Below are 23101 nucleotides of genomic sequence, written 5' to 3' on the forward strand. Positions count from 1 at the left end.
GTTGTCTAAATTGAATTTTGAAATGTTTAGCATGAATTACATGTTATTTTGTAGTGGGACAGGGACTGGCAGTGTTCTGGGAAAACAAGCTCAATTGTTTCACTAGCTGGTAATATGTTTGAACTTTGATTTTAGTTTTATCTGCTTGTGAATGAATGTAGAAATAAAGGGAGCTAACATCCGAATGAATTTGTTTTTTTAAAAACAAAATACTTGTAACTATCATGTGAAACACACCTGAAGCTACTCAATTTTACTTCCACCATTTAAATAAAAACACTCCCAAAGAAGCTATTCAGCAAAATAAATATCCCAAGATGTGTATATGTCCATGTTTAAGCGTAACCTCGTAAATACAAGATCCCATGTGTTCGGTCTGTACAAACTGATACCAGGATCCAGTCTGAGCCTCCAGCAGGAAACCAACAGGCGGAAGCTGTAAGCCTGCCCTTTCCGATGGCCATATAAATCCTGGGCACTAGACCGTAATTCAACACTCCTGGGTCGGCTCTGTTTAGAAAGATCTTGACAGAACCGATTCCCACAAGTTATCAGAATGATTGTGTCGACAATTTTTCTCAGTTTATTCCTTACTTTCTTATCATGTGAGTGTTTTTTGTTCAAGTCTGTCTTTGTGACTGTCTCAATGTTAGTCTACCGCAGGAATGTAAAAGACTCAGCCATCATTTAATCTGCATTTATGCTCATGGTTTATTTGTTTTCTCTTTTAAAGGTGTCCAGTCGGAGATTGTTTTGACCCAGCCAGAGGCAGAGACTGGCCGTCCCGGAGGCAGCCTGAAACTGACCTGTAAAACCAGCGGCTTCGATCTTAGCAGCTACTACATGTACTGGGTCCGACAGGTTCCCGGACAGGGTCTGGAGTGGCTGCTTTGGTACTATAGTTCATCCAGCATTTACTATGCACCAGCGATTAAGAATCGATTTACTGCGTCCAAAGACAATTCAAACAACGTTTTCGCGTTGGACATGGGGAACCTTAAGATCGAAGACACCGCCATCTATTACTGTGCAAGATACCACAGCGAGAGAAACCAGGGCTGGACCCATTCAAAAACAGCTCGAGGGAACATTTTGTCAATTCCATCATAAACTGACGGTCAGTACGAGTTTTAAATGTAATTATACCAACTGCGATCTGAAGCAGACCTCAGGCTGCCTCTTACAAAACTATCAAAGAGGAAATGTACCATTTAAACGAGCAAACTGGTGACACAATGGGACAATATTTTGGGCATGTCATATGTACTGCTAACACTTCCATCAATTAAATGCTCGGACAAAATGTTAGTTTTAATATATCTGACAGCTCAGGAAATCACTGCTAATTGTTATGTCAACTATGGCATTAATTCTAAACATGATCAGTACGAAATGGCTCTTTCAAATGAAAATTGAGACCTAGAGTAAAGAACAGAGAATGAGTGTACTGGTCTACATCATTGTGATACTACAGTGGGTCACAGTGTTGTGCACAGCGACATCCTCATACAATAACCACTGACAAGTGATTATCTCAAATTGGTGATTTCTACCATGGCAGGAGCGAGAAATAATGTGAGATGCAATTTAAACACAATCCAGTCGTGCTAGTTTGTACAAATGTATAATTTTTTTTACCTTCTTCGTGTTGATTGTCAAGTTAAATGCAGACCACACCTGGAAAAGCATTACAAGCTTTCAAAATACAATGAAGAGTAAAAGCTGAAATAATGCACCAAATCATTCTTAGAGGAGTCTGAATCACTGCTTTCCAGGAAGTGATGAAATTATCTGCATTTTACAGTTTACAGTCTGTCATAGTATTTGACACAACGTGTCTCAAAGTGATATAACTGATGTGTTACTTTGGGAAGTATAAAACAGTATTAAAATTTATCAAGAATGATCAGAATTCACTAGCGCAATTATGTGATGAAGATTTATTGTGACTTTATTTTGCCTGTGGTTCTGAAAATTTAAAACGATGGTAAATTTTTGATTTGTTTTATGCAGAGCTAGTTATTGTGTGACCCAGTCCAGAGAATGTAACACTGTGACGATCTTGGTTACTGGGGCCAAGGGACCATGGTGACAGTGACTTCAGGTAAGAACTATGAACTTTCTTAGTGACTTTTTAAAAACTTTGTATTCATGTGACTAATTTCTGAATTGAATGAAACTCAGATTCTGTGCTGAGTTTGGTTTGGTTCGGATTGATTTTTGTTCAGACTGATTATAGACTTCAGTTAAGGCTCAGCAAATATCTAAAATGGTGATGATGGCGTCAGTTGCTCCGTGTATCTCTTTCTTTTTGATCAGATGGGCATTCTGTGTGGCTGGGTTACTTGAAACACTAATGTCTCTTAAACAGTCAGCTATAAATAATGTTTAATGTCAGTGACACCCTGACTGTGAGTTTTATTGTCAACAACAAACGCTAAGAATTCAAAGATGTTTGAGATATTACCAAACATGATTAAAATATGCTAAAATATCTATATTCATTTCTTGAATATATGTTCTTACCATGATTATATTTTCTCATTTATTTTGTTGATGACAAGCAGGTTAGAAACTATCATAAAATTTTCTTGCGGTGCTATATTGCAATTTGTTGATTAGATTCTGAGTTGTTTTACTTGATTCTGTTGAATTGAGTTGATTGGATTTTGGCTTTGTTTTTACTTGGTTTTGTTGAAGTGTGTTGATTGGTATTTGAAATTGTTTTATTTGATTCTATTGAAGTGAATTGGTTGGATTCTGATTATGTTTCATTCAAATCTGTTGTTTTGAGTTGATTGGATTCAATTTTATTTTCCTTGATTCTGTTGAATTTAGTTGATTGAATTCTTATTCAATTTGTGGAATTGATCAGCGTTTTCATGCTTTCTATAATTGGTGTTTTCTTTCTGGTGAGGAGATTGTCTCTCTGGATTACTGTTCATTACCAATATTTGTGAAGTTCTATTGTTTTTCATGAATCATTTCTGCATTTGTTCAACTTATATGACACATTTTTCTCTGCTTGATTGAAAACATTACATCCATTTGTAACGGTCTGAAAACCAACTTAAGGCAGAAACGCAGAAGTGTGAGAAATGAAAAAAATAAGTTTTTAATGCATTGAATTTTTTTTAAAAAGAACTCAGTTCTAATTGTAAACTAACTGAATTTTGTTTTGAGTAGCCTCATTCAAAATAAAATTTGGGACTAAAATCTGAAACTGCAGAATTGAACAGATTATGTAATTGAAACTAATTTAAAATTATAATGTGGTAATATTTGTCCATTCAGTAATTTTGTTTTGACCATGAAGTGATTCATCAATATATGCCTTCAACCGCACGACTGTGTGCTGCACAGGATTGTCATGATCAAGAAGGGTGTTCAGGTTGGAAATAAATTGAACTGTTGCCAGAAACGTTACAGCTTTAAGTGTTAAGTCCCCTCACAAACAAGGTTGCTGTTATGACTTGTTATTTCTTTTCAATTTAATCATTAGTTTGCTTGATTCTGAGCAGCTTTGTTAGACTTCAATTTTTTTTTGTGTGAGGTTACATCATGTTCTTGGTTCTGTTGAAAATGTTTGCAGAGCCAGTTCTGCTGCAAACACACCATGTTGTGATCTGGTGATCGTTCATCTGTTGAGGAAGGACTGTGCTTGGGTAACATTAAATGTGTTATATTTGGGAAACCGTTTCTGGTTTCTACATTGTTTTGCAATGTTAACACGGCTGGTGACAGTGAACCGCTCCAGGTTCCTCATTCAATACAATCAGCATGCGAGTTGAAATTTCATAAAGCCTATTATGAAGTGAAAGGCAAATTGCAAAGGTTTTAGAAATGAAGGGAAAACAGATACCTTCGGGCACCATTTTTACTTAAAAGTAATAATTAAGGATTAATCTAATCCATGCTTTCCAATCCAAATTCAGACCTCCACTATCTAGTTCAATCACAAGGTCTGTCTTTAAACAGTTTACAAGTCATAGAGAAATATAAATAGCATTTCAAAAGTCTAATGTTCTAATAGTTCTTGCTCTTGAGCAAAAATGCCATGACTGTGTTATAATTGATCAAGAAACACCTTTCAATTCCGCTGTACACTACATAAATATTTTTCTGACTGGAAAAGATCATTGGCAAAGACCATTTGGAAATTCTGCACAATTCTATGAAGAACATTTCAGTTTCACTGCTTTGATCAGTTTCATACGTAACTTGAGTTAATTCATTGTTATGTCCCTGATTAAACTGGATTTGCAGGATAAAAATAAAACATTAACTGAATTATTTAATCTGCACAGTGCTTTATGTGTTCCCAATCTGTGCATTTTAATTAAATAGTTACATTTTACAAAAAAAATCAACTGAAGAGTCATTCTTTCGGAAACAACTGCTAGAGTTGTGACCAAGGACAAATTTTGAATTAATTAAAATAATTCACTCATGAACTCGTAGGGCAGCATGGTGGCTCAGTGGTTGGCACTGCTGCCTCACAGCGCCAGGATCCCAAATTCGATTCCACCCTCTGGTGACTGCCTGTGTAGAGTTTGCACATTCTCCCTGTGTCTGCGTGGGTTTCCTTCGGGCGCTCTGGTTTCCTACCACAGTCCAAAAGATGTGCAGGTCAGGTGATTTGTGCAATTTAGCACAGCCGTAGTGTTCAGGGACGTCTAGGTTAGAGTGCATTAGTCAGGGGTAAATATAAATTATGGGGAATGGTTCTGGTTGGGCTACTTACTGTTCAGAGGGTCAATGTGGAATCGTTGGGCCAAATGGCCTGTTTCCATACTGTAGGAACTCTACTCTTAAAACCATGAGAGTACTTGCTGCAAACGCAGAGAATTCATTTTACATCGATGTGTTCAGACGTATGCAGATTTCACAAATTTGCAGAAGACATGAACTAGAGGATAACGGAGCACATTGTTTATTCAGACACTGAAAATAGAGTAATATTCATTTTAATTAATATACTTGACTGATTTATTGCAATGTGGCGATCCGAAGGAATCTGCTCACATTTGTTAAGTGTTACAATCGTTTAGATTAGATTTCCTGCAGTATGTCCACACCGAGTCACCGAGTTGGGGTCCACACCCCAAAAAGTCCACACCGACCCGTCTGAAGAGTAACCCACCCAGACCCATTCCCCTACCCTATATTTACCCCTGACTAATGCACCTAACACTATGGACAATATAGCATGACCAGTTCACCTGACATGCACATCTTTGGATTGTGGAAGGAAACCCACACAGACACAGGGGAGATTGTGTAAACTCCACATAGGCAGTTACCCAAGGCTGGAACCGAGCCTGGGTACCTGGATCTGTGAGGCAGCAGTGCCCACATTTACTTAGACATCTGTTAAAGTGGGCAACTCCAGACAGGAGCATGTTTTCAATTCATACCTTTTTAAACATTTTCCTTCATTAAAAGCAGTAAACAAGAAAATGACCTTGCCCTGATTCCTTCAACAGAAATACTTTCCACACTGAAATGCAGTATTGACTTTATGCAGTGCATGCAAAATCTCCAAAGTTCAAGGAACGTTTTAAGAATATGTAAAAATAATTTAGAGAATAATCCATTGCCTCCAGATCTGTGCTTTAATTGGCGATATTTCCCACCTCAATCATTTTATTAAATACAATGACTTATTAAGTTTATTTATGTTCATTGTGAACACATTCTCGTTCACATTCATCCACTGGTTAGTTCCTCTGATGAATGTTCAAGTACAGTGAATATATTTGACGTGAGGAGTTGAGCAATGTATCCTCTAGGATTAAGTCTATTGTACAGTTTGTTTCAGTGCTTTCTCTGACTAACTTGTCAACGGTCCTGACCATTTGTAAATTGTCCAATTCGGATCCCTGAATCTCAGCACAGAACAGGCCCTTCGGCCCACGATGTTGTGCCGAACTTCTAACCTAGATTATGTACCCATCCATGTACCTATCCAAATGCCGCTTAAAGGTCGCCAATGATTCTGACTCTACCACTCCCACGGGCAGTGCATTCCATGCCCCCACCACTCTCTGGGTAAAGAACCCACCCCTGACATCTCCCCTATACCCTCCACCATTCACCTGAAATTTATGTCCCTTTGTAACACTCTGTTGTACCCGGGGAAAACGTTTCTGACTGTCTACTCTATCTATTCCTCTGATCATCTTATAAACCTCTATCAAGTCACCCCTCATCCTTCGCCGTTCCAACGAGAAAAGGCCGAGAACTCTCAACCTATCCTCGTACGACCTACTCTCCATTCCAGGCAACATCCTGGTAAATCTTCTCTGCACCCTCTCCAAAGCTTCCACATCTTTCCTAAAGTGAGGCGACCAGAACTGCACACAGTACTCCAACTGTGGCCTAACCAAAGTCCTGTACAGCTGCAACATCACTTCACGACTCTTGAATACAATCCCTCTGCTAATGAACGATAATACTCCATAGGCCTTCTTACAAACTCTATCCACCTGAGTGGCAACCTTCAAAGATCGATGTACATAGACCCCAAGATCCCTCTGTTCCTCCACCTGACTAAGAACCCTACCATTAACCCTGTATTCCGCATTCTTATTTGTTCTTCCAAAATGGACAACCTCACACTTGGCAGGGTTGAACTCCATCTGCCACTCCTCAGCCCAGCTCTGCATCATATGTTGTGGTAGTGTCCCTGATTCTGTGCTAGGTGGCCTGTGTTCACTTACAACCTGTTAGAGAGGTATGTAACACCATCTCTTATCAGGTTACTTCAGTGCAAGAAAGCAGATTGAGATGTTTGTTGGAATGTTGGAATTCCACTCACAGAGGCCAGTGAAATCTATTCAATCACTGTCCTGACTTGTGTCTCTTAGATATTAAACAGAACTTTGGCAGTTAGCAGCTTTTTCCAGATCAATATTTGTTCACAAGCGTTTGGGCATCGCTAGATGGTGTTATTGGAGTAAGTGCTCAAAGAAATCCCAGCTTTTGACTTGCTGTTCTAACAATATAATTTATAACTAATCCAGATTGAACCATTTTCGAAGCATATTTGATGAGATGATACTTCGGCTGTTGTACTTTATATTAAATCAGTGCTGTAGCTGAATTTGATTGTTCAGTCCGGTGGGAGTTCCGCTGAATCCAACACTTGCAGCAGATGGAGATAGCTTTTCAGTTGGTCTTCAATTGCTATCTCCGACCATCCAGTCCCTCTGCTAAGAATCCTTTCTCCAACAGGAGTCAAGCCAACGTAATCGCTGTTTATCTCAACAGGTGTGAGCTCTTGTGCCAAAAACATGAAAACAATTTGGTGAACAGGGGGTCTCTGGATGCGAAAGGTTAACCTTGCCTTCTCTCCACAGGAGCTGCTAGACCTGCTGAGTTTCTTCAGAAATTTCTGCCTTTTATTTTGGTTTTCTAGCATTTAAAGTTTGTTGTTTCATTGAAAAAAGTTCTGTTCGATTAAACACGTTCTTCAGAGAAAAGATGCATTTGAACAAATTGCGAATGTTCAGAGATATTAAATATCAGAGAATCGTTGAATTTGAGCGCCCTGATCTCGAGCTGGAGTTTCACAAGAAACTATTATGAACTAACAACACACTCCAGAGTGCAGTGGCTGCTCTAATTGGGTGGAAATTATTTTGATCACTCAAATAGAGAATGTCAATGATCTCGTTCCAAATAATCAACAGAATTTTTTTAAAAGCATGTGCGAAACAATTAATTTGTTGAAATATTGTAATGAAAAGTGTTCACCGCCAGTGCTAGCTTAATGAATGACACAATGATAGGAAGGTAGGAGCAAGAGGAGGGCACTCAGCCCCTCGAGCTGTTCCACCACTTACTTAAATCATGGAGCATCTGTGAGCTAAATCCGCAGGTCTCCCTTTGGCTAAAACTCTTTAACACTTTTGATAAACAAGCAAAAACTATCCCAGATTTACTGATTCAGTAAACAAAGGGAGACACCATTTCTGAAAGACATTCCTGTGAGTACTGTGAAACAATGAGGCTGGAATTAATTGCTCATGAAAATAAACTTTAATTCTCTGACAATTTCCAATTGAAACATCCCAATCATCATATTTCATTAATTTAACACTATACTTCCCTGGAATAAAGAAATATAATGTGTGATTGCCTTGCTAAAAATGAGGGATGCTTGATTCCTATTATATGATTAAGAAATAGCTCTGTTCCTTCAGTGAAAACACAGTCAAATCACACAAAAGGTAACCATGTCATCTTTTGTAGACACACAAGTGCCTCCAATAATTGACAATTCTTCCAGTGGTTGTTTGAATCTCTAGACCGGTGTGGAAGTATCAGACTTTTTATATTGCCTTGAGAAACCAGTTGTCATCAGTCTATTTGAATTGCTGAAGTTGGTGTGGTATTAGCACATTCACAGCGCTGGTAGGAAGTGAGTCCCACGGCTGTGATTGAGGAAGAGGAAACGGGCAGGGAAATAGTTGAGAGTCAAGTTGAAGTCTGATTTGGAGGAAAGCTTTCAGGAGAAGCATTTACATACATGTGCGCCCTTATCCTCAAGGGTCACAATTTTGGAACATGCTGCCGAAGGGACATGACAGCATGCAAAATGGAAGCTGAAGAAGGCACCTTGGCCCCTCTAGAAGGCTATTCCATTCATGGGATCATCATTAATCTTGCTGCTCACCAATCTTCCCAACACTCGATAACATTGAACCTGATTGTTTACTATTCAGCAAAAGAATGGTGAACCTTTGGAATTCTCCACCACAGAAATTGATTGAGGACAAAACATTAAATGATTTCAATAAGGAGATAGATTCCTTCAATCCTTAAAAAAATGCTATAGATATGTAGGAGAAAGGGAAACAGGCTACAATATTGGTTGAAAGCCATGAAAACATTGAATGGGACATCGTTTGTAGGTTTGTAAGTTTGCATGTAATGCCAACATTGGTGGTATGATTGGCAGTGAAAGTTATCTAAACGTACAATGAGATCTTGATCAGCTGGGCCAATGGGCTGAGGAGTGGCAGATGGAGTTTAATTTAAATGAACACGACGTGTTGCTTTTTGAGAATATAAATCAGGTCACAACTTACAGAGTTAATGGTAGGGCACTGGATAGTGATCTTAAACACAGGGCCCTGAGGGTCCAGACTCATAGAGTCTTACAGAGTTAATGGTAGTGCACTGGGTAGTGTTGTTGAACACTGAGGAAACTGAGGGTTCAGACTTAAAGATTCTTGAAAGCTTTGTCTCAAGTACCTAGTGTGTTGAAGGTTTTTTTTGCACATGTACCTTCATTGGTCAGAGCACTAAGTGCAGGAGTTAGGGCTTCATGTTGTAACTGTCCAAAACATTGGAATGAAATGCCAGAGGAAGTGGTAAATGCAGAGATAGGTCCAACATTTAGAAGACATTTGAACAGCTACAGGAACAGGATAGGTCTGGATGGATATGGGCCAAAGGCAGGCAAGTGGAATTAGTTTAATTTGGGAACTCTGGTCAGCATGGATGACCTGGACCAAAGGAACTGTTTATGTGCTGTACGACTTTATGACTCTCTGACTTTATGTTGGAGTAGGCTCAAAGTTGGAAGGTGGTGAGCAAGTGAGGGGCTAGATTGGGCATGTGGGAGAGTTTGGGCTGGTAGGCTGTGAGGTGTTGGCTGGCTGCTGGGTAAGCTTGCATGCACTCTGTCTGGCAAGGTGGCATCAAGGTAAATGGTAATGGTCACAGGATAATTTGTTCGAATTGTGCTTGGTAGGTGAGGGGTAGTTTGAGCTGAAGTGCAGGAGGTCTGTCTTTGCCAGACAGGTTTATGGAGAGGTGGGCAGGATGCCAGGCTAGTTAGTGTAGAGGTGGGCAGAGTGCCAGGATGTTTCACGGTGGAAGGTCACTTTAATGAAGTGACAGGTGGACGTGTTGTAAAAATGCAAAGCTCGGAGTCTGGCAAAATGGTAGGTTGTAAAGCACAGATGCGAAAGGAGCGAGAATGCAATGTGCACAGGTTGACTTGGGTAAGATGAGAGGTCAGTGACCAAGGGCTGAGTTCATGTCTTGGGTAGTGGGCTTTTGTCAGAGGTTGTGAAAATGATGGTGCCAGGTCCAGTCAGGGCCAGATTCACCATGGGCCAGGTGCAGGGCGGCAGGAGTGTAAATGAGTGAAAGGAATTGAGATCATATGTCCATCTGGAATATAGAATATAGAACATTACAGTGCTGTACAGGCCCTTCAGCCCTCGATGTTGCGCTGACCTGTGGAACCAATCTGAAGCCTATCTGTCCTACACTATTCCATTTTCATCCATATATTTATCCAATGACCTTTTAAATGCCCTTAAAGTTGGCGAGTGTACTATTGTTGCAGGCAGTGCGCTCCATGCCCCTCCTCCTCTCTGAGTAAAGAAACAACCTCTGACATCTATCATCTATGTCCTCTCCTGCTAGCCATCACTATTCAAGGAAAAAGACTTTCACTGTCCACCCTCTGTTTATCTTTTATGTCTCAATTAAGTCACCTCTCAACCTTCTTCTCTCAAACAAAAACAGCCTCAAGACCCTCATCCTTTCCTCATTAAACCTTCCCGCCATACCAAACAACATCCCGGTAAACCTCCTCTGAACTCTTCCAAAGCTTCCACATTCTCTGTATAATATGGTGACCAGAACAGTACACAATACTCCCAAGTATGGCCAGACCAGAGTTTTCTACAGCTGCAGCCTAACCTCGTGGTTCTGAAACTCAGTCCCTCTATCGATGAAAGCCAACACAAAATATGCCTTCTAAATAACTCTTATCAAACTGGCTGGCAACTTTTCGGGATCTATGTACATGGACACCGAGATCTCTCTTCTCAGCTATACTACCAATATGGATTGCTTTGGATGTGTTTTGTGTGATAGGGGTTGTGTGTTCCGGGCATGAATGGGTAGGGTTTGTCAATGTGAGTGGAAATTTAGGTCTAGACAGAGTAAATGCAGTGGTTAGTCTGAAAGATGAGGTTTGGTGGTGAACTGCGTGTCAATTTGATAGTTATTAAAGTTAAAGATTACCAGTTCATTTCTCAAATCATATTTACGTAAATACTCAGCTGTAACACTCCAAAGTCTCTGAACCTTAATGGTCCTCCATTTTTCAGAGGCCTCCAGAATTCAGATAATTGTAAATGAGATGTTTCAACTTCCAGACAATTGGCCTGAGTTCAGCCGTGACAGCCCTCCTCCCAGTCCCAGTGCTCAGCTCCTGTCTGTGCTGCTGCTGCAGTGACCTTCCTCCCAGAGAGAACATTCTGCCTTGCATTGATAAATGAGGAAGGCTCACTGGACCTGATTTCCAAGTATGGGGACAGCAAACACGAGGGGACACAACTTTAAAGTGAGGGGAGATAGGTATAAGACAGATGTTAGAGGTTGTTTCTTTACTCATTGAGTAGTAAGGGAATGGAATGCTTTGCCTGCAATGGTAGTAGATTCGCCAAGATTAAGTCATCATTAGACAGGCTTGGATGCTGCCTGAACTGCTGTGCTCTTCCAGCACCAATAATCCAGAACTGGATTTCCAGCATCTGTAGTCATTGTTTTTACCGAGGCATACAGACGCACATGGAATAGTGTAGGTGGGATGGGCTTCAGATTAGTATGACAGGGTGGCGCAACATCGAGGGCCGAAGGGCCTGTATTGCACTGTAATGTTCTATGTTCTATGATTCACTCTGATTTCTCTCCGGGGGTACTGCCAGCGGTTGGGTATTTCCAGCAGCACGGTACCTAGTGGGACAGCACACTGTTTCCGTGGTTAGCGCTGCTACCTCACAGTGCTAGGGACTCGGGTTCCATTTCAGCCTCGGGTGACTGTCTGTGTGGAGTTGGCACTTTCTCCCCATGTCTGTGTGCGTTTCCTCCCACAGTCCAAAGATGTGCAAGCTGGGGGAATTGCAAATGTTGTGTTCAGTGATTGGGAGGTTAGGTGCATTAGTCAGGGTTAACTGTAGTGTAATAGGGTAGGGGAATAGGTCTGGATGGGTTACTTTTCAGAGGGTGGGTGTGGACTTGTTGGGCCAAATGGCCTGTTTGCACACACTGTAGAATTTCGATGAATCTGCATTTCCTTGGTTTGTATTTTGTGAAACTTCTTTGCTCTTCGCAGCAATCCAGTGAAAGTGTCAGTTGGTGAGATCTTCAAAGTTAATGGGGTGGGATCAGGATGTTCTTCTTCCTAAATTATATGGCAATGGTCAAGGTCGAGGGCATGTTTCTAAAGAAGGAACCAATGATCATGATCAGCAACTGGTAGGAAACAAAAATAAACTCCCGTTATGCTGTAGACTTCAGCGAGAGCATACTGGCAAACGTTTACAGCTGAGGATACATTTGAGTAACTGATAAGGTCAAATGAACAGAAACTAACATGCTCAATTGGTCATTCTATTGTAGAGACACCATCTCCCCCCACGCTTTATGGCCTGGTCTCCTCCTGTCAGGAGCACGACACCGGTTCTGCGACCTTTGGTTGTTTGGCGATGGACTATTCCCCTGACATCACCAAGGTAACCTGGAAGAAAAGTGGGGAGTTAATCACGACTGGATTTAAGACTTACCCATCAGTGAGAAACAAGAAGGGAACCTACACCCTGAGCAGCCAGTTAACCCTGCCCGAGTCAGCGGCAGATTGCCCCAGCAAAATCTACTGTGAGGTTCAACACAGCGGGTCACACAAGAGCAAAGAAATGCCATGTCCAGGTATGTGTTGTGGGAACTGAGATAAACAGAGCATCTGGGATTAATATGAAGAAGGCATTATTTATAACCGTTTTCACAGAATCACCTTATACAGCACAGGAACAAGGCCCTTTGATCCATCCAGTTCACCCCTATCAATAACAGCCACCTAACTATTCCAGTCTCATGTGCCAGCACATGATCCATTGCCTTGTGTGACTTGCCCTTGCAAGGATGCATAGCAATACTTCATACCTATTATGAGGGGCTCAGTCTCTACATGACTGAAAGGTGCTGAGCTCCAGGCTAACACCACCCTCTGTTTGATTTTGTTTTCCCCTGAGAGCCACTTGGAAGCTCCTGGCCTTAACTTCTCTCTCCATCAAGGGGAAAGGTTTCATCCAGTTTACCCTGTCTATGCCTAAAATAATTCTAGACATCATGATAATCTTCTCCCGAATTCTCCTCTGCTCCAAGGAAAACCCCTGTCTATCTAAACTAGTTTCATAACTAAAACCCTCCAACCCAGGCAAGATGCTGGCAAATCTCATCAATACTGCCTTCAGTGTAATCACATTCCTTCGATAACATGCATACAACACTTCAGTATGGCCTAACCAGTGTTCTATTAAGTTCCAGTATCATTTCCCTACTCTTCATTGTCAATGTCTCGGCTCATAAAAGAAAATATCCTCTCACCTTCTTAGCCTCTTTATCCAGACAACACAGTACTATAGGGGATCGGTGGGTACATGCACCAAAGATCCTCAGGCCTTTCCAGGGTTCCACCATTCAAAACGTCATACCTCACAGATTCTTCTGCCGAATTACATCACCTTACATTTATGCAGAATAATTTCCATTTGCAACTTCTCTTCACATACAACCAACCCTTTTATATCCCCCTGCAATCTAAAGCCATTATGCTCATGACTTACCAACATGACAGTTTTCATTTCATCTGTGAATTCACTGTTTAATCCTCCTAAATTTGAGTCTTAATCATTAGTAAGTAAGAGAAATAACAAGGAAATCAAACCAATCCCTACAGAGCACCAGGAGACATAGATTTCCATTCACACAGACGCCCGATGACTATTATCCCCTGCTCCCACCACTCAGCCAGTTCTCGATTCAATCTGTCAAATTAACTCCGATCCCATTGGCTCTGATTATTTCTATCATCTGGACATCGAGTTATCTCTCTGACAACTACTATCAAATTCTTACACATGACTTCCTCTCAATAAAACCGTGCTGAAAATTGTTGATTTATCTTCCAAATGAAGACGAATTTCACTTCTCAATAGTTTCCCTACCACTGAGATGAGCTTGACAGATCTGTGTTTTCATTATTTATACCTTCTTTCGTCCTGCATGACAGTGCAACGTTGGCTGATCTACACTCACTTGGCACAACTGCTGTGGCCAGAAAGGGAATTCTAAATTATTGTCAGCGACCCAACTATTTCATCCTTTGCATCACTCAACAGCTCGGTATACTTTTCATCTGCCCTGGAAATATAACCACTTTTCATTAAGCAAGACAACACAGAACATCACGTCATGTGTCCTAATTTCTGAAAACTACATCACAACACGCCCCCCCCCCCCCATTTTTTCTGTCCCCACATTGTCCCTCTTACTAGTGAACACTGGCACAACACGTTCGTTTTGACCACAAGCTAATCCTCCGGCTCCACTCCAATAATACACTTAATGAGCATTACTGTTTCCTGAATAATTCTTTTATTATGAATGAGCGTGTAACTTTTAAAAATATTTTCCTTTATTTTGACTGCTATTATTTTCTCATGGTCCCTTTTGCTCTTCTAATTCCTCTGTCTTTCAAACTCCCCCTTGCACGTTCTGTACTCCATACTAATTCCTATTGTTTTGAGATTTCAGTATAGACCGGAAGCCTCCCTTGTTTCTCTTTATCTCACCCTCCATGCCCTTTGGTGTCCAGAGCCCACTGCATTCTTGGTCCCACTCAGTGGCTTCCTGGGAAATGTCCTCCCTGTGATTTTCTTATCTCTCTCTTAAATGCGTCACACTGCTCTGACTCAGATTTACCAATAAGTGTCAGCTTCCAGTCCACTCTGGTCAGGTCATTACCTGATCTTACTAAAATTGTCCTTCCCTTTTTCAGAACTTTGGGCCAATTTCTATTCCTTTGCAGTACAATCTGAAATCCAACTGATTTATGATCACTGTCTGCACAGTGCTCCACCATTGAGGTTTTACCCACTGGGTCGACTTCATTCCCTAAAGTTAAGTCCAGATTCACCCCTCTCTTGCAAGGTCTGGATTAAAAGTCTCAGTATTAAACACATACTTTTTTAAAATATTATTCTGGGGGCATTTTCAGAATTCTGCTCCCTCTAAATTTTTGACAAAATGAATATCCAAGCCTATGCTGAGGAAGTTAAAAACCTCTTTTCTCATTCCCCTAGTTAATTTACATTTCTCTGAAATTTGCCCATGTATGTTCACTTGCTCTTTTGGAACTATAGTAAGGTCTATCGTGCTCTCCCAGTAGTTATGTTTGCTGTATTTTGGTTTTGAAGTACTGTCCATTTGCCTTTGTTCTAGGAGGTATCCATGATTTCATTTCTCTTTACAGCCTAAAGTACTATTGTCAGAATTGCGACAGAAGCAACATTCTGCACTGCACACCCCCGGCCCTCACCCTTTTCCATCTTTCCCTGTCTCGCCTGACGGGACTAAATCCTGGAATATTGAATAGACCACTCCTGCCTGACTCTCAATATGTCTCCGTGATAGCAACCGCATCATTTCCTCATTTATGCCGGTAATTCATCTGCCTTGTTCATCAGACTCTGTCATTAAAACGAATACCATCCAACGTTGCTATCTCCCTTTTGATGTTACCGGCCTATAGTTTCTATGCCTCCTTGACTCCCTTGCTGTGTCCTATAATTTTAGCCTTTCACATTGTCCTGCTGATCTTTCTGTGTGGATCCCAGCTTCTCCAGCACTCTGCACAATTATGATTCTTGTATCCATTAATCACAAGAAACCTTGATATATGAGAACTGATTGTATTTGTTATGAAATTCGTCAGATAATTTATGCAATGTGTTTCCTAAAGATCCTCTCCCACCAACCCTTCTCCTAACTGTGAGCTCCAGTGAAGAAATCGCAAGCAGCAAGTTTGCAACCGTCATCTGTTCAATCATCGATTTCCATCCGAAGTCAATCTCCGTGAGTTGGTTGAAAAATGGCCGACCCTTGGATTCTGGCTTCTTCACGTCTCCCGTGTGTGAGGCAAACGGGAACTTCTCGGTGACGAGTCGGCTGATGGTCCCTTATGGTGAATGGTTCAACAGCGCAGTCTATACCTGCCAGGTCACTCATGGAGAGAACATTCAAAGTAAAAACATCACCGCACTCCAGGGTAAGAGACACACACTGAGAGAGCTACAAATCATTCTAAACTCTGATGTGAATCAAACACGCTCATTTATCAGGCGTAGTAAACAGTACGGTACAGCTTCTCGTTTCCCAACATGCCACATATCGCATTTCAGTTTGAGTGTTACATTAGCATTGCTCATGACTCAACATTTTGGCAAGTCAGAAAAGCATGTTTCCTCTCTGTTGAAGATAGATATATAGACAGTGAGCTTTGTTAAATAGTTTATTGCCTGACCATGCTGGGAGAGGCGTTCAGAGTGCCGCTTCAAGGATAAGTTTGGGGGTGGAGGGGGGATATTGGAGAGATATCTGATTAAAACATAGAAAATACTGAGAGACTGAGGTCGAGTGAACGTGGAATAGATGTTTTGACTGGTAGGCCAGACTAGGACCCAAGGGCACAGTCTCAGGGTCAAAGGGGCACCGTTTGGAACTGAGATGTGAGGAGAAATGTCTTCAGCCAGAGGGTGATGAGGCTGTGGAACGTGTTGCTGCAGAGGGCTGTGGAGGCCAGGCCATTGTGTGTATTCAAGCCAGAGATAGATCGGCTCTTGTTTAGAGAAGACAGTAGAATGGCTGTAGCCCGAAACGTCGATGTTCCTGCTCGTCGGATGCTGCCTGACCTGCTGTGCTTTTCCAGCATCATTCTGATCTAAACTCTGGAATGGCCGTACAGCCTTATTCTGATCCTCTATCTGATGATGTTGTGGTCTCAAATTGACGTGATTAAAATATGCAGTGACCCTTGAAAATAAATTAAAATGCGTTCAGTGCATCATTCCCTGCTCAGGAATGACCTGTTGGCCTTGGACATTGTACGACATCGATTTTTATCTGGTACTGAGCTCTTTAACTTCACTTATGGGTTCAGGCCACAGTCCAAGTGGGTATCACATCAACTGGGATAAACGTGATCTCACTGAGCTTCTTTAAGATGCTCTCTGTAATTAGTGGATGAGGCAGGAGAATAAATTCTGATAAGAACGGTCCAATAGGGATGAATGAACGAGGAACTCGAGACAGGCTGATTTAGCCTGGTTTGGGGTAGCGATGTTTACACAGTGAGTAGTGGATGTCTATAAAATTAGTGCACATTTCCATCGCGTTTGTAGATTAATTTAAGACGCTTTTGTTTGTTTTTTTCTCCCCTGCTCTATGAAGAAATTAAAAAACGCACCTTAGTAAATAAAGTGAAAGTGCAGACCAGTTATGAACAAACTGAATGGAGGGAAAGACTTAAGGAGATGGGTGTCCTTCTCGATATCCAATGCTGTACTCAATGTCTTGTTTTCTGATCTACTCCAAACACAGCTCACGAGGAACAATGACATAAATTAGAGAATGACATCACACCAATAACGCAAAGTATTTTTGATCACGTTAAATATAATGAACAGAATTTCCATGGCTGTTCACCGCTCCTGTAACACTTTAGAACTCTGCAAAGAGAATAATTATTATTTATTATAAGGATGTGATGTGGCAGTCAGCATGACCAACAGCATTTGCACCTAAGGTTTATGAACATGGAAATGAACTCATTATATTGAGATTACTCTTGTCTCAAGTATCAATAGATGGTGTTAAGTGAGAGACAGACTCTGAAAGAAAGGTAATTCCATGGGTTACATGATGGTATCTTCGATAATTTTTTTTTTTCAGGTTTCACTTGTTACAAAGCCAGTGTTCTTTAGGAGTAATTACACAGGGTGTGTTATAGGTAATCACAAATGCTTTCACAAATCAAAATACATCAACAACAGTAAGCATCGTTTCAGCAATAGTTGGAGTTGCCATTTTGAAGGTGGTGTCTTCACCCTGTGAAGAAGTAATCTGAAGATTGACTGTTTGTATCATAAAGGGGCATTTCTCATTGACTTTGATTTTTGTTTCATAGAAGATACCGAGTGCCACCCTAACACCGTTAAAATCCTCCCACCGCCAGTAGAACAAGTCTTACTGGAGGCGACGGTGACGTTAACCTGCGTTGTGTCCAATTTTCCTTCTGGAGTCAACGTGACCTGGAAACAAGAAAAGAAGCCTCTGAAAACAGAGATTGCTGACCAGCCTGGACAGAATCCCGACAGCGTGATCAGCAAATTAGACATTTCTACTGAAGCCTGGCTGAGTGGCATTACTTTTGAATGTGTGGTGTACCATCAGAATCTACCGACTCCGCTGAGAGACTCCATCCACAAGGAGAAAGGTGAGCGGTGAGATTAAAGCACAAAGGATCCCATGTGTAATCCAGATCCAGTTACATCAATGTCAGGCTTTGATTGGTAATGAACAAACACCATTGGGAGTATTAATGATGCATCTGAAGGCAGGATAGTTAGGTAGCTGATTAAGAAAAAGATGGACCAAAGGATATTGTATTCTGATTCAGTCAGATAAAGTGGGAAGAAGCCTGGTTTGTGACGTCACCATCAGCAATGACAGTTGGACAGAATGTCCTTGTTGTGGGCTGGAAACATGGAGGCAACTTTCACATTAAACTCGACTTTTTTTACTGGACAGAATGTGTACCATTCTGCTCCTTTACTAAACGGAAGTGAATAAATCCCAAATTAAACATGGCATATTTTAATATTTAGTGAAATTGTGATATTGGTTCAGGATTTTTTGGTTGATTTATATTTGTCTCAAATATTCTGCAGTGATTAATCCGCTGGAGCCATCAGTGTCGGTCCTCCTGCCACCAACAGAAGAAATCTCCGCTCAGATGTTTCTCTCCCTCACCTGATTAGTGAGAGGTTTCTCCCCCCGAGAGATCTTCGTCAAGTGGACAAACAATGACAAGCCGGTGAATCCCAGTAACTACAAGAACACCGAGGTGATGGCGGAGAGTGACAACATCTCCTTCTTCATGTACAGCCTGTTATCCATTACAGCGGAGGAGTGGGCCAGCGGTGCTTCTTACTCCTGTGTGGTGGGACATGAAGCGATTCCACTGAAGATCATCAACAGAACAGTCGATAAATCCAGCGGTAAACCAAGTTTTGTAAACATTTCGCTTGCACTGATGGACACTGTTAATTCATGTCAATAAAAATCTCAAAGTTGCATTTAATAATTCAACAGAAGTAATAGAAGTGTTTTTTTTCCCTCCAGTTGTGAGTTAAATACTGAATTAATTGTTTCCCACCCAGACTTCCATTCCATCTGTGTAGTTAAAGTGGATTATTAACAGGTCTAGGACAAGTGTCTTGTGCAGTTAATGTTCTCTGCTCAGATACACCCTGGGTCAGAGACAGAGTAAAGCTCACTCATTGCAGGATTCCGCCAAATACCTTATCCATCCTAAATCCCTCTGTGACAAAATCTGACAATGTCCATTTTATGTCAAGAGTAGAGCACGAGTTTTGAACTTGGTGTTCTTGATTCCCCCGATTGGACACTCTTACAAAATTCATGTCAGTTTTAAACTGCCACATTTCACCAATTGGAAATGTAAATTTAATACACGTTAAAATTAAATTTGATTGGAACATACCAATCGTAAATAGTGCAGAACAATTTGAATGTAACCTTTGTTTCTGTGGAACTGCCAGGGATCTTGCACCAGCGCATGAGTTGACAGAATGTATCTTCACTTTCACACCAAAGAGAATCAACAGATAAGTTGTCGTGAAGCAGAGGGGAGTGGAACGATGAATGGTCTGTCCTCTTGCTCCCTGTGAAGAGTTTTCATGGAAGATGTCCTCTGTAATGTAACCCAGTTGCTAACAGGAACAGTCAGCTACTTGCTTACTGTCCAAAGATTTAACATTTCCTTGCAAAATAATACCTTTGAAGCATGTTGGACATGCTTGGCTCTGTTAACAAATGATTAACATTGATTCCCATAATCCAAAACTGGTGTTTGCATCGTCCCGGTTTGTATTCCATAGGTTTGTCTCAGTTTTCTGGAGCACATGGGATCAATTCTGGTATTCGAATACCTGATATCATTTTGTTTCACATACAGAACACGAGCAGACATTTTCTAATAAATATATTCAGAAATGTTATCTCTTGGGCAGTGGGGATTTGAACTCAAGACTTTTCTCTCAGAGACAGAAATTCTATCACTGCAACAGAAGTGTTGCTCATAAAACACTTATCTCTCCATGACGATGGGAAATGTTTCCTACAACACCAAGGTCAGATCTAATTAAATCCATTAAAATTAGAACAATAAATTAGAATAATAAAAATTGCAGTCTGGTATAAGAACAGATACAGAGAGATGATCACAAATACACTCGTAATGACACATATACGAGCTTTCACCTCAAGACACATATTTATGTGCACACTCAAATGTGCATATAGATGTCACACATGTATACTCACACAGAGCCACACATGCAAGTGGCACTTGAACACTCTCTAAGCTCATACAAAAACTCACATACACCGAATGAAAGTCATTTGCACAAATGAACAGGGGTACTCACACATAACCATGAGAAACATAGACACACGGTAACACACAAATACATTTACATTCATACAGCACAATGCGTACAGACATACACGCATGAACACAGATACAAATTCTGAAAAATGTCCACCCACTTGTCAACTCACACAGGCACGTAAGTGCACAGAGATAAATATTAATATCATAATTTTCCCATTTTCAGAATCACGAACATACAATGACAGAGGCAGCTTAATTAGTTATTTTTAAATCACATTGATCAGCATATATACAATATCACACGTACACACAAATTCAGAGTCTCACATGCAGACACACAAGTGCATAGATCAACAAATAGAGGGGTGTTTATTAAATATGGATAATGGGCACAAGCATCAGCAAGCATCCACAAACAATAACACAAACAAGCTTATCAGGAGATGGTTTGGGAAAGATTGCCACACAAGCAAACATCATCATATAAATATAAACATCCATCAAAATATAACTTTGCATGCTAACATTTATTTAGCATAAACATGAAAATAACCTAATGTAGGTAGGATCTGAAACGGACACATAAGCACACATTTTAGATAGCACTAATGAAAAGTGAACCCTCACAAAGACATTACAAGATAAGCATAGGCAGCAACGAAGTGGCATATTAGCGTGATGATGCTTACACAATGTGAAAAGACCAAAATTTAGGTACACAAACACATGAGCACACCAGCAGTAAAGGAACAGGAATATGTTTATTCATGCACAGACTCCAACATGGGCAAGAGTGAAGTAAGAGACTCTCATAACCACATACACAAACATTAAAGGAAAATCAAACACACCAAGCAGTAGATCAAGTAAATTAAGGGAGACATGTACAAACACTTATTCCTAAATATATGATCCTACAAATAAAAATATGAAGCAATGTCCTGACTGTGATGTCACTTATATTCATGATTTGCCAAGCAATTGGTCACCAATACATAAAGATGAGAATCACATTTGAACTTTTATTCAGTGATGGCCATAATTTTCAACTAAAGTGCTGTCACAGCCTATATTTAAAATATAATGATATAATTAAAATAATCATTCATAATAATCATTCCTCAAATAATAATATCCTTAAATAATAGATTGAAAGAAAAATAATTTAAAACGTTCTGACATGGACAATGAAGAAAGAACATGTGCAGTTAGTATTTGTAATTTCTTGCTGAGAGTCAATAATGCACGAATAGATACAGATAAGAGTCACACTTGAGAAATACCTGACTGCTTTATGAAGATGTAATGGTCTCTAATTACATGACTTGGATGCAGATAGATCGATCTGGATCAATAAACAATCTAAATGCGTTCTCTCGGCTTTATATTCATAGATTCAATAGATCGCACTTGGATTGAAGACTATGAGGATGATAACAGCAACATCTGGACAACTGCTTCCACGTTCATCACCTTGTTCTTCCTGAGTATTTTCTACAGCGCTGCTGTCACTCTGGTGAAGGTGAGAATAATCACATCTTTCTCACGCCGAGCAGCCCAATATGTTTTGTGAAATCTCTAAGTGTGCCATTGAATAAACATTAAGTCTGAAAGTCCCTGATCGTAAATATCTGCGTCATTGCTTTATCTCTCTTTTCCAGGTTAAGTGAATGAATTGTGGACCCCCTTGATTTTCCTGATCTGCTTATCAAGGTCTCTGAATTCCCAATCTACAATCTGTCCTGTTGCTGACTCTAACAGTGAGATTACTTCAGTTTATCAGCGTGTAACTGAGACAATTATTGATGGATTTTCCTTTTTACTTTGATATCTTTGAGATGGTTGTGGTTGGAAGATTTTGTACCTTCCCAGTTGTTTGAAGCCCATTTGTTTTGTTTTTATTAGTTCCTTACTCAGAATGGTTGCCTACCCTTTCTGATGAGCCTTTGTATTCCCTTTCTTGTGACTGTTACTGATGTAACCCTTTCTGATGAGCCTTTGTATTCCCTTTCTTGTGACTGTTACTGATGTAACCCTTTCTGATGAGCCTTTGTATTCCCTTTCTTGTGACTGTTACTGATGTAACACTTTCTGATGAGCCTTTGTATTCCCATTCTTGAGACTGTTACTGATGTAACCCTTTCTGATGAGCCTTTGTATTCCCTTTCTTGTGACTGTTACTGATGTACAGAAAATTCCCAGCTCACAGCGCATGTGTTCTCATCTCAATGTGGCATCCAGCCATTATATTCACTTCTGTTAGCTTTTACATCAACTTTTTGGATAAAAATGCTTTCTGAAATTGTTAATAAATCTCGAATGAATATGCACTAACCTTGAGTTTACTTAATTCTTTCTTCAAGACCAGTCAGTAATAATACATTTTCCCACATCTTACTCCTTTCCCAGCCAAATGCTTTCACTTGTTCTGTTTGGTTGTGTTTCATCCAGTCATTTAGTTTAATGCTGCGCTACCATGCAGCCCACTAATGTAAATACATCTATCACACGATATGCCTGATGGAACACTCCAGA

At 40.5% G+C, this 23101-nt stretch overlaps 2 gene segments (V, D, J or C); both read left to right on the top strand.

Moving 5' to 3' along the window:
• Positions 1–1088: 1088 nt before the first annotated feature.
• On the top strand, positions 1089–19244 carry LOC140483981 (Ig heavy chain C region-like). The segment is given in 6 exon segments: positions 1089–1117; positions 2014–2104; positions 12433–12738; positions 15833–16138; positions 18056–18364; positions 18819–19244. Coding segments are annotated over 5 exon segments (1026 nt in total).
• LOC140483982 (Ig heavy chain C region, membrane-bound form-like) lies at positions 18914–22900 on the top strand. The segment is given in 3 exon segments: positions 18914–19148; positions 21961–22088; positions 22228–22900. Coding segments are annotated over 3 exon segments (288 nt in total).
• Positions 22901–23101: the final 201 nt, after the last annotated feature.

This window comes from Chiloscyllium punctatum, chromosome 12, assembly GCF_047496795.1.
Source record: "Chiloscyllium punctatum isolate Juve2018m chromosome 12, sChiPun1.3, whole genome shotgun sequence".
NCBI classification, from domain to species: Eukaryota; Metazoa; Chordata; class Chondrichthyes; order Orectolobiformes; family Hemiscylliidae; genus Chiloscyllium; species Chiloscyllium punctatum.